General features: G+C 51.1%; 1 protein-coding gene across 1 annotated transcript in view; it reads left to right on the plus strand.

Annotated features, from left to right (window-relative positions):
• Positions 1-12319: 12319 nt before the first annotated feature.
• The window catches only part of si:ch211-199f5.1 (protocadherin-8), an 11029-nt gene continuing 10628 nt past the window's right edge, over positions 12320-12720 (plus strand). Inside the window, exon 1 of the mRNA XM_056580139.1 lies at positions 12320-12720. This exon is cut by the window's right edge and continues 1807 nt beyond it. Coding sequence (XP_056436114.1) covers positions 12320-12720 — 401 coding nt within the window.

Below are 12720 nucleotides of genomic sequence, written 5' to 3' on the forward strand. Positions count from 1 at the left end.
ATGTGGCTCCGGAGGTAGAGCGGGTCGGCTGGTAACCGGGAGGTTGCTAGTTCGATCCCCGGGTCCTCCTTGCTGATCGTCGAGGTGTCCCCGAGCGAGACGCCTCGCCCCGACTGCTCCTGACGAGCTGGCTGTCGTCTTGCGTGGCTGACACCACCGTCGGTGTGTGAATGTGTTCATGAATGGGTGAATGTTAGGCGACATTGTAAAGCGCCTTGATTGGCCACTGGTTAGAAAAGCGTGGGATAAATGCAGTGATTGCAGTCCATTTAGCATTTGGCATTTACAGTCAGAGTCAGAGCGATTTACGTTCTCGTCCTGCGTAGAGCGTTGACGCTGAGTCCTTCGGTCTGAGCCGAGTGCGTCGGACCGAAGCCTGTGAGCCGTCGGTTCCTCGACCTGAAGCACGGCTCTTATCAGAACCTCCAGATTCCCGGTCCACCGACAGAGCCTCCGTCCCTGGGAGGGGGGGTGTTCAGAGAGCCGGCCGGGCCGGTGTTTATGAAGAGGCGGCGGCGGCGGCGGCAGAAGCGGGCATGGTTGGTGAGCAGCACATCGACCGACATACTCTTTTAATATCGAACCTGTTTATCCTTGTGAGCCCGACCCTGAGTCTGAAGCCGGTGATATTAGCTAAACCCGAAGGTCAAACAGCAGATAAACACACTATGATTGCGGACGCCGGTGGCTTTTAAAGGACCGACGCTCTCTGGGTGATTGAACCATCACCGCCGTCTCCCCCGGCCGCCTCACTCATCTGTCACTAACATCTGTTACCGGTTTAATGCGTCATGACTTTGTTTGGTCATTTTGCCAGTGAGCGTTGAGTGAGAGCGCGCCGGCCACAGACAAAACAACGGCAGTGGCACTTTGCTCTGAGACCATTTCTAAAGTACGGCAATAACATTGTGTGTGGCCCAAGGACGCACATATATTACAACAGACCAAAGTGCTGTACAGCTGTTGCTTACGTCCGGGGCTAGAGCGAGCTCATACCTGCGCCAATGTCATGGTTACCAGTGATATAGTTGACAGAGATAGTTGAAGCCTGGCAAGACGGTTGAATCCCTCCGATCTGCCCTTTAAGCTAAGGCTGCTATACTAGGCTATCATCCGCCAGTATTCCACCATGCATGCTAAACTACACAAAGGTAGACACAGAATCCCGCCCACCCCCACAGTCACAAGCGCACACACACAGACACAAAGCGGACACACAGAAACACACACATACAGACTGCACCAACACACAAAGAGCAGACACACACGAGCCGTATGCATGCGCAGCACAGCCTCATCCCAGAGTAGCAGACAGTGAACACATTATGCAAACAGGGGGCATCATACTGGCCATCACAGCCTTCTCCTGTGCACCCCAGTGTCTCTCGCCCCTCTCACCTGGCTCCCAGTGCCCGGACGTTAGTCCAAGGGTGGTGAGGGGGGGGGGGGGGGGGGGGGGTGTCTGGAGACAACCAGGGCCGCATTAGGCTACAACCAGGAAGAGGGTAACCCCCAAACAAAAAGCTGGTCTCGCAAGCAGCTAGTTGTTAAAGACGAGAACGTAGCCGAATTAAAAGGTGACACTATTAGATTAACGACGTGTTGATTTTAATAGAACATAATTTCCTCTCATTAGCCTGATGGAAGTGGCGCCGGAATCCGCGCCCCCACCCCACCTCTCAATTCCCTCCTCATCCTTCCGAGTTCTTCTTGAAGCGACCCTCCTCCTCCCCCTCACCTCCTCCTCCTCCTCCTCCTCCTCCTCCTCCTCCTCCTCCTCCACACCTCCAGACATCTCAAATGAATTCTTCATCGGCCTGTCACAACGCCTCTCCCTCCTCCTTCATCGCCGGCCAGAGATTACCGTCCTCCACGGCGCCCTGGCCTCATTGTGCGTGCACGCCATCCAGCGTGGCGGCAGCCCCGTCTACGGGGGGGGGGGGGGGCTGCTCTGTGAACTGTGAATTCCTGATCCAGACAGCACGAACGTGGGGCCCACGGGCACGGCCCCCCAGCCCCGTCGATGCACTCGGCCCGCTTCACACGTCTGCGTCCGTCACGCCCACGAGGGGGGGCTCGTTACCGGGAAAACGGCGGAACAGCCGCCCGGTTTCGGAGACCTACATATGTCAGAGCCGTCAAGATTCGACGGGTTTCCCCGATTCCGGTCTCGAGCTCCGCACGCGGCCCCCCGCAATCCGCCGTCGTGCCGCGCTACGGGCTCGTTTGGGAGACGCTGCGAGAGAGACTGTCGTTTCATTTGCGTGAACAGTGTTCGGGATTCGACACGCCGCGCGTCTCCGTCGGGTTCGACAATGAGCGATGTCGCGCTGAGCCCTTAATTGAGGAGCCAATAACGGTCAGGGATTTATGGCCCGCCCCCCCTGGCTATTCCCACCTCCGTTACCTCCCGACGCCGCCGGTCTGACTGAGACTGATCCAATCTTCAAAGTACTCACTCACGGGGTCACGGAATCAGTCATGCAGACCGAGGGTTGGGGAAGGCGGATTAGGTACAGTAACTGCCCGTTTCAGCTTGGGTGAACTCAGGAATGTATCCAGGTCAACCGCAGGTATATACGTAGAGTGGAGTGTGGATATTATGCATAGTATGTATGCATGGTACATATTAACTCCCATTAAGCAGCTGAGAGAATCTTCACCCTGATCCTCGCACACGAGGGGAGGAGTGAAAAATGCTTTACGTTTCCACATTTAAGGACCCTTCAAAAACATTCAGTAAATATTTCATGGCCGTACCTTTTAAGAGACATGTCAGCTAGATTTAATGTTCTGGCTGACAGTTATTGGATTTTGGTGTTTACCTTTTATCACAGCATGAAAACGGCAAACGGCAAATTTATGCCCGGGGCGTACAAAAAAGAACCATCAAAAATGAAGTTGCTGGTGTTGTGGAAACATTTTAAATGCTCTCCACGATGCTATTCGCTCTGTGTCTAATTGGCTATGCTCTTTTCATGTGTTAGCTGAAAGGATGACAAAGCCCGTCATTTAATATTCATCAGTATTTCCTATTTCCAATGTTAAGAATGATGTGCTCCAATTGGGAGGATTTTCGCTCCCTTCTCCGACTCTCCCCCCCTCCCGCGCTCTCTCCCCTCTCCTCTTCTGAAGAGTAATCTATTGCCTCACTCAGCCAGTCCCTCGACGGCTGGGCTCATATTGGATTGATGCGATTGCCATCTTTCAAGCCCCACCACCACCACCAGCCCCACGTCCACCACCACCACCACCACCACCACCACCATCACAACATCCACCACCACATCCACCACCAGCAGCAGCATTCATGCGGAACAATCTTTGTTTTTCATTTGACAAAAGCGTACATTAAAGGCATCACACAGCAGAAACAAAAAACGACTTTGTTCAATCACATTACATTTAGTGCCGTGTTTTGCTGCAGAGAATCTCGATCTAAAAATGGCGCTTGCGGCCAGAGATTGTCTCAAGGGGGTTCAGAGGGGTTCAGTTAGTGGGGAGAAGGGGAAGGATTGATGTTTGCACTGCGAGCCCCTCACAGGGGAAACGGCCCAGGGTCTAATCAGAGAGAGACCCCCATCCCCCCTGTCTCCCTCCGCCTCCCCCGTCTCCCCGTCTCCCCCGTCTCCCAGCCTCCTGCCCCTGCCCGGCATGGGGGTTTGCCTCGCACTATTCTGTGCTGATAGATGAGCCTCTCTTTGTATTTCAGCCCATGCACTTTCTTAAATCTGAAAAGCCCATTCATCTTGGGCAAACTCCAGAGGAGAGCAGGAGGGAGAGAGCCAGAGGATTAAAAAAAAAAAAACGTATATATATATATATTTATATATATTTCATTTTCTCCTGTCAGGCCCCAAGTGTCACTCACCAGCTCTCTGCCGCTTACTTCGTCTCCCCTCCATTAATTGTCTTAACGGCCCGGTCACGTGTCTTGACAACCGGCCCTGGTTGGAGTGGGCGACTCCCTAGTGATGGTTTGAGTCCAAAAACTCTCTCTACGTAACCCCAAACCGAGTCCTTCAACAGCAAGCTCACTCTTCATAATTAAGCAGACAAGTGAGGCTGAGAATAAAGTCTCACAGATCAGATTTTTGGATGAATAATCTAAAGTCTGATTAATAATCTAAAGTCTGATAGCAGGCTAGCTTGAATCTGGGTGAACAGGGTTGTTGTAGCTTCTCTCGCTTCGTGATCCTTTGGACCAATCTTGTCGCTGGAGGCGATAATCCGGTAGAGCGTAATTTGCTCACAGCGGACGCACACAGTTTGTAAAGGTCTCAAATCAACACAGTGCTGGCGACTTTGGAAACAAGTTTATTAAAAGCATATCTTTGCTAGAACGTCTCCGAAACAATCAGGAAATAGGGCGTACCTCCGCCCCTTTCAGTCGGTTTGGTTCCGGCCCAGACTCGGTTCCAGATGTTCTGTTGAACACAGATGGACAGCTGGATCCCAGAGCAGGCGGTGACAATCAAAGCGAACAATCAAAAGGAGAAGAAAAGATATCGATACGATACGAATTACATTCAGTCACAACAAAGAATTCGGAGAGCTGCACGACCAAGTGAAAAGAAAGACTGGTTATAGAGTGGAGACGAGCTGCAGGTACCAGGTCTTTCTTTTCTGTTGCAGTTTTCTTGCGCATAACGCAGTGCCCCGACGTGTCCTCATGGACCGAAGTCTTCGATGCTTTTGAAGTACAAGCGTTTTTTGTTTTTTTTTCACAGCACTCAGTCAAAGTACTTTAACGACACCCTTCTGTCAAACACAATGCATTTAGCGTGGGCTAGACAAATAACCAACGTAATAAATCATCTCTCTCTCTCTCTGGTGTAGCGGGGCCATTAGAGCGACCAGCCCTGCAGACAGGGCTGCTGCACAGAGTTTGGACACTTTTATTACACACGGTTCCCCAGCAATGTCAACAACGCACACCGCTTTAAGAGTCCTCTGGCGAACTGAAAGGCCAGCTTCTCTTTACTCTGGCCTTAGCGAGAAAAAAAAAAAAATCCTATTTCTCGGTGAAGATTATCTTTTCAGCCGGGCGAAACAATATCCACACGGCCACGGAGTATTTTTATCCGGACGCGTGCGTCTGTCTGCCGATCCGAGCGCCAGGAGAAGGGGTGCCATGTGTAATTAGCAAATTCTTGTAGTGATTGTGGACACCTTGTTGACACATCCATTCCACATGAGCTATTACTGATTCCATTGAATACAATTTACATAATTACACCTCATTTCGGCCGGCGCAGGCTCACATGGAGCTTGGAACGTCTCGGGGCGCACAGCGGGGAAAATCAGCGAGGGAAGGAAGAGCCACACAACAGACCCCCCTGGCAGAGAGAGAGAGAGAGAGAGAGAGAGAGAGAGAGAGAGAGAGAGAGAGAGAGAGAGAGAGAGAGAGAGAGAGAGAGAGAGAACCTAAATGGTGACACCCTGTGCTCCATCTGGGTTTGGGAGACATGGTTTAAGAACATCATGAATGTGTTGTATGAGAGACCCCCCCCCCCCCAGCCCCCCCCAACCAACACACATGCTAGCACACACACACACACACACACACACACACACACACACACACACACACACACACACACACACACACACACACACACACACATGCTCGTATATACAGAACCAGAAACACACACAAGAAAACACACACACATGAACACACACACACACACACACACATGGATGAACATACACATCGCACATATATATCCACACGCACACGCCTGCACCAACACCATTCACTCCCATAAAGATTTGCACACAAACCCTCAGAAGTGTCTGAGCCAGAGTGCCGGGGTGACCTAAATTCATGGAGGCCTCCCTCACTGTACACATTAAAGTTGATCCCTGTTCACTATGCAAAGCCTGCCGTATATTATTCCATTCTCAGGCCCACATTTGCATTCACATTTAAACTGTTGCAGCAATGAGAAATCACCACTTAGCGAGTTCATAAACCCCGCCGTTGTGCCGTTTAAAATCTAATAAAACAACAGCAAATCACCCAGGAAGGGCTGCCTGATCACCTGATCGGCCCCCGCCCGCTCCCGATGCTCTGGGCCCCAGCGCCTCCCTCTGAATCATTCAGCCTTTTTTCTCTGTTGTCTCGCTCATCTAATAACTTTGTTTATGTCCGAGGTGGGACGGCGGTCGGCCGGGTACCCCCCCACGCCGCTCCGTCCAAACATAAAGACGGGAGTGAGATACTCACCCCCCTTATTGTCTCCTCATTCCTGGTGGAGGAGCAGGGGAAGGAGGGAGGGGGGAGGAGGAGGAGGAGAATTGGGGGGGGTGGAGGTGGAGGAAGAGGAGGGGGACAGGAGGTTGAGGTGGAGGGGGAGGTTGAGGTGGAGAGGGAGGAGGAGGAAGAGGAGGTGTAGGAGGAAGAGGAGGAAGAGGAGGGGGACAGGAGGTGGAGAGGGAGGAGGAGGATGAGGAGGAAGAGGAGGGGGACAGGAGGTGGAGAGGGAGGAGGAGGATGAGGAGGAAGAGGAGGGGGACAGGAGGTGGTTGTGGAGGAGGAGGAGGAGGCTGAGGGGAGGAGGAGGAGGAGGAGGAGGTGGAAGACGAAGAGGACGAGGACGAGAAGGAGGAATCAATAAAACATAACATTGGCTGTGTTCCGAGTGTTAAGACTTCCGAAAGCGGGGGGGGGGGGGGGTGAGGTGGGAAGAGAGAGGAGAGTGGGGGGGGGGGGCTGGTTCAATCCCGTGTGGTGTTTCACAGCTTTACTCTCGCACATAAAATGGGAAAGAAATAAACCTCCCTTTTTGTTTTGATGCAGGCCATAATCAGGAGAGGAGGCATGTACAGAACACGGGACGATCTGACGGACCACGCTGCCGCTGGGATCAGTGGCCATCTGGGATTCGACGGCAGAGCGTTTAAAAGCATGTTTTGATGAATGCACTTGGCCAATTATAATGAGTGGGAAATGGAGGCAGCCCGTCCATGAGACCAGCCTCTCGCAGACATCAGGAGTGCAGACAGCGCCAGGCATTCTCCTTCCCTCACATTATCTGCCAGGAGTCGTCCGTCGGTCTCATTGCTGCCGCGGAGACTAATTCTCCCTTCAGAGGATCATCTAGCACACTGTTGGATTGGTTAAAGTAACTGTATTACTGTTATCCTTTTATTAATTTTTTCCCGAACACAGTTTTCCAGCCGATGGTGAAACCGCTCTGAAGAACCCGAGCACTGAACCAAGACAACAAAGCAATTGCTGGGTGGAGATTGACACACGGGTATCCTCGGAAGACAAAGAAAGGAGGAGAGAAAAAAGGTGTTATTGTGATAACACAGGTGGGTAGAGGGAAGGCACGCAGGCCTCCGCTTCTCCGCATGCCAACAACAAAGTAGAAATGAAGTACGTCTTTATCGCGCGCCTATATGCAGCAATCTTTGCATTTTACGCGAGTCCTTATTGAAATGAAAGAAATGGAAGGAGAATAGAAAGAACAAACACAATGGGGTTGGAAACAAGCCTTAGCGTGGAGACAGGTTTACGAGCTGTAGGGGGGGGGGGGGGAGACGGAGGGGTGGGGGTAAATACAGCACACAACAATGAAGAGGGAGAGAGAGGGTGTTAGAGAGAGCGTGGGGGAGAGAGAGAGGGAGGGAGAGGGTGTTAAAGAAAGAGAGAGAGAGGATGATAGAGAGAGAGAGGCGGAGAGAGAGAGAAAGAGAGAGTGGGGGGAGGGTGTTAGAGAGAGAGAAAGGGGGAGAGAGAGGGGGGAAGAGAGAGAGAGGAAGAGAGAGGGGGGCAGAGGGTGTTAGAGAGAGAAAAGGAGGAGAGAGAGGGGGGAAGAGAGAGAGAGGAAGAGAGAGAGGGGAGGGGGTGTTAGAGATAGAGGGGGAGAGAGGAAGAGAGAGGGTGTTAGAGAGAGAAACTGGGATGAGGGAGAGGGAGAGAGAGGGAGACTCATCGAGGGAGAGTAAGGGGGGGAGGAAGCGGGTGGAGGGAGGGGGGGGACAGCGAGTCAGACACCAAAGGACCAAGGAAGATGAATGATCATAGGCAATGATGATGACCTCCCCGCTCCCCCCCTCTCTCCCCCCTCACTCTCCCCTCTCTCCCCCCTCTCTCTCAGCCCCACCAGAGCCAGCAGTCAGCAGACCTGAGCTTCACCACACTGTAATTTGCCTCTGATTTCTAATCTTGGCAGAAATAATGAAGAGCTAAGTGCCTTCCACAAATGCATAGTTGCATAGTGTTACTTCAGGCACATTATGGACCGGAGTGATTAGACAACTTCAAAATGCAAAGGCATCCCCTGAAACCGTGCGGGTTTACAATCCCATTAAAAATGGAATTGTGTCTGTGGGCCAACAGTGCATTTGAAATTTATTTTGTCCCTGAAAAAGTTTGTTGCTTCAGCGTGTGTGTGTATGTGCTTGTGTGTGCGTGTGTGTACATGTGTGTGTGTGTGTGTGTGTGTGTAAGTGTGGGTTTGTGTGTGTGAACATGGGTGAGAGAATTTGTATATGTATATGTGTCTGTGCATGTGCCCGTGTGTGTGTGTGTGTGTGTGTGTGTGTGTGTGTGTGTGTGTGTGTGTGTGTGTGTGTGTGTGTGTGTGTGTGTGTGTGTGTGTGTGTGTGTGTGTGTGTGTGTTTGTGTGTGTGTGTGTGTGTCTGTGCATGCACATGTGTGTGTGTCTGTGCATGCGCATGTGTATGTGTCTGTGAATGTTCATGTGTGTGTCTTTGCATGTGCATGTGCGTGTGTGTGTGCATGAGAATGTGACTGTGTGTGTCTGTGTGTGTCTTTGCAAGTGTGTGTGCGCGCCCATGTGTTCTGCCCTGGTTCCTCTATTGCTAAATCAATTTGTGGTTTGGAACAACACGAAAGGTTCATTGAGTTAGCAAACGTCTGCACTCAGAGTAAGATGACTTCTGATCATCCAGTCGCAAATATTCACCGCATATCGCCATCATGCGCTCAACTCTTCTAACCACATGAAACAAACTGCCAGAGTCAATGCAGATGACTACAGATACAGGTCATTAAAGGGTGGACCAGGGTTTATTTTAGAAGCTTTTCCGTCGTATTTGCTGAAATTCTCTCTACATGCCGACAGCATCCAATAAATCAAATGCTCTGACCGAAACAGAACCCCATCATGTCAGTGGCGGTCACAGGCCTGTCTTAAGGCCGTCAAATCATAACATTCGGCCTGAATGAAATGATTGGATGGCGTAGCTGTCTGTCTACATACCGACCCAGCTACCTGTCTGTCTACCTACCTACCGGGCTACCTGTCTGTCTAACTGCCTAACCGAATACCTGTGCGCACAGTGCCCGTCAACTCCTGTTTATGACCGGGGTCTTCCTGAAGGCTAGCAGACCTGTTGCTAAAGCTAGCGGGCTAGTTCTGAGTTCTGGGGACGTGGTTTTGACAGGAAGGCCATATAAGGGCGGATGGGATTTATTTCGGTTGGATTTGGACTTTAAAAAAGGAGTTAAATTTGTCTTGTTTCTCCATATGCCTCCCTAGCTTTGGAGAACAATAGCGGTCTGTGATGGAACCATTGTAGCAGTCGCTCCTTGCATAACTCAGACATCTGTTACCAATATCATTTTTCAAAACCACTTTGTAGTGCCAATCTGCCAAAGAGCATTAAGAGTGAGCGACTGCTACAGAGGTAAACAACAGAGTACACTGTTCTTAGAGAGAAGATACTTTGTGAAGTTCTTGCATGGCAACAGTCTTTATGTCCAACAACTCTGTACTCACGCAAGATACATTAATTACAAAAGACAAAAGTGCCACGCGGCTTTTGCGTACATTTTTTAGGCTTGTATTCACTAAATGCTCTCTAGCAGAATTAGCGCAAGGAAGTCATTCCGTCGTCTTGTTTTGCCTCCAGAGGTTTTGGTGGAGCCAGGAGAGACGGTCAGGGTAGTCTGGTCACCAAGACCGGTGGAGTCCTCTGAGGGAGGGGGGGGTCTGAGGTCAGTGGACACCCGACCCAGAACCCCCCCCATCCCCCCCATCCCCCCACCCCCCTCTTCATCCATCATCTTCGACTTAAAACAAAAGTGGCCTGCAGGCTGTTTTGAGCGGTGGAACACACACCGAAAGGAACGGAGCTCTGCTTCTGTCTCAGGTCTGAGCACAGACAGAGGAGGTCTGAGTAAAGACAGAGGAGGTCTGAGTACAGACAGAGGAGGTCTGAGTACAGACAGAGCAGTTCTACTACAGACAGAGGAGGTCTGAGTACAGACAGAGGAGGTCTGAGTACAGACAGAGGAGGTCTGAGCACAGACAGAGGAGGTCTGAGTACAGACAGAGGAGGTCTGAGTACAGACAGAGCAGGTCTACTACAGACAGAGGAGGTCTGAGTACAGACAGAGGAGGTCTGAGTACAGACAGAGGAGGTCTACTACAGACAGAGGAGGTCTACTACAGACAGAGGAGGTCTGAGTACAGACAGACAGAGGTCTAAGTACAGACAGAGCAGGTCTACTACAGACAGAGGAGGTCTACTACAGACAAAGGAGGTCTACTACAGACAGAGGAGGTCTACTACAGACAGAGGAGGTCTACTACAGACAGAGCAGGTCTACTACAGACAGAGGAGGTCTACTACAGACAGAGGAGTACAGACAGATAGAGTGAAGACAGAGGAGGTCTGAGTACAGACAGAGGAGGTCTGAGTACAGACAGAGGAGGTCTACTACAGACAGAGGAGGTCTGAGTACAGACAGACAGAGGTCTAAATACAGACAGAGAGGTGTCTGAGTACAGACGGCGGCCTCAGACAGCGGTCCCAGACGGCGGTCTCAGACGGCGGTCCCAGACGGCGGTCCCAGACGGCGGTCTCAGACGGCGGTCCCAGACGGCGGTCCCAGACGGCGGTCCCAGACGGCGGTCTCAGACGGCGGTCTCAGACGGCGGTCCCAGACGGCGGTCCCAGACGGCGGTCTCAGACGGCGGTCCCAGACGGCGGTCCCAGACGGCGGTCTGAGTACAGACTTCCGTTCAGGTTCGTACGCTCAGAGTCCCGGTGGTCCAGTCATGTGAGTTTCTGGTTATGTCAATGTTTGTGAGCCGAGCCGAGGGCAGCAGACCTGGGGATATTATGTGGCTCACCTGTGCTCCACCGCGTCTATTCTGGAGCTCCTCGCCAGCGAAGGAGGGGAATAATTATTGATAATCTTTCACTCTTCAGCTGTGCTACAAATTGTAAAATGATCATTATCTGGCTTGATAATGGGCGCATAATTATCATGCATTAGAGAGGTGACGGATGCTGCTGGAGCACATGACCCAGAAAAACTTGAGCTCTGAGTGGGCACGACACACACATACACACACACACACACACATACACACTCACACGTACACACAACACTCACACATATACACTCACACGTACACACAACACTCACACATATACACTCAAACGTATACACAAGCACTCACATATAAACACAGACACACATTATATGTATACACACACACACACGTACACATACAAACACCCACCCACACACACACACACACACACACACACACACACACACATTCACATGTGCACACCTACACACAAGTACACACACAAACACACACACACACACACACACACACACACACACACACACACACACACACACACACACACACACACAAACACACACAAGGTTACACACCTGTGCACACACTACACACACACAGAGTCACCCACCAGGAACAATACGCACACACACACACACACACACACACATGATCCAACATATGCCCACACAGAACCACTAAATTAAAAAACCTTCACACCAATATTCCATTGGACATTTTAAATTAAAAACGGTAAAAAATTACCATCATATAAATGAAAAACATTATCTAGTTAATGGCTGTAAAACCATGAATAACATAAACAGCCACCTCACTATCTCCAAGCCACGAAATTAAAGCTTATTTATTATTTGCTAGTATTAATCTATTTCTTTCCACCAACCTCCCGCTACACATTATACATCCACTTTGAAAACAAGCTTAGAGTTTTTTCTTTTTTCCGAGGCCTATTTTTAATTCTAGCGCGCGGGATTGGTCACACTGGTCTCATTAGCATGAGGCGCCGTATAAACCCGCCACTGCAGCGTCTGGCGCGGAGAGGAGAGGAGCGGAGAGGAGAGGAGAGGTGCGCACCGAGGAGCAGGTAACTTTGGCTTGGCACGGGGAGCTGCGTGGAAGTCTGGCGCACTGGATACACCGCCTTTACGCGAGGAGTCTGACGGAGATTTTTTATTCGCTTTTCAAAACAGAGAAGGAAAAAAAAACGCACCGTGAAAATGATGCGGGTTAACTTTATCGGCTGGCACTGGTGGATCTTACTGAGCTCGATTCAACAAATGTTATTCGTCTCGGTGTCCGGGACCGAGGGGAACACCATCCGGTACCAGACCAACGAGGAGGACGGCCCGGGCACGGTGATCGGGAACCTGGCCAAGGACATGTCCTTGAGTTTGTCCCACGCGTCCAGGACCAATTTCAGGATGATGAAACAGTTCAACGACTCGCACATCAGGGTGCGGGAGAGCGACGGGGAGCTGACTGTGGGGGAGCGCGTAGACCGGGAGCGGACCTGCCGCCACTCGCCAGTCTGCCTCATAGAGTTCGACGTGGTCAATTTCTCCAAAGAGCGCTACAAGCTGATCCACGTGCAGGTGGAGGTGAAGGACATTAACGACAA

The sequence above is a fragment of the Gadus chalcogrammus genome, chromosome 20, assembly GCF_026213295.1.
Source record: "Gadus chalcogrammus isolate NIFS_2021 chromosome 20, NIFS_Gcha_1.0, whole genome shotgun sequence".
Classification (NCBI taxonomy): Eukaryota; Metazoa; Chordata; class Actinopteri; order Gadiformes; family Gadidae; genus Gadus; species Gadus chalcogrammus.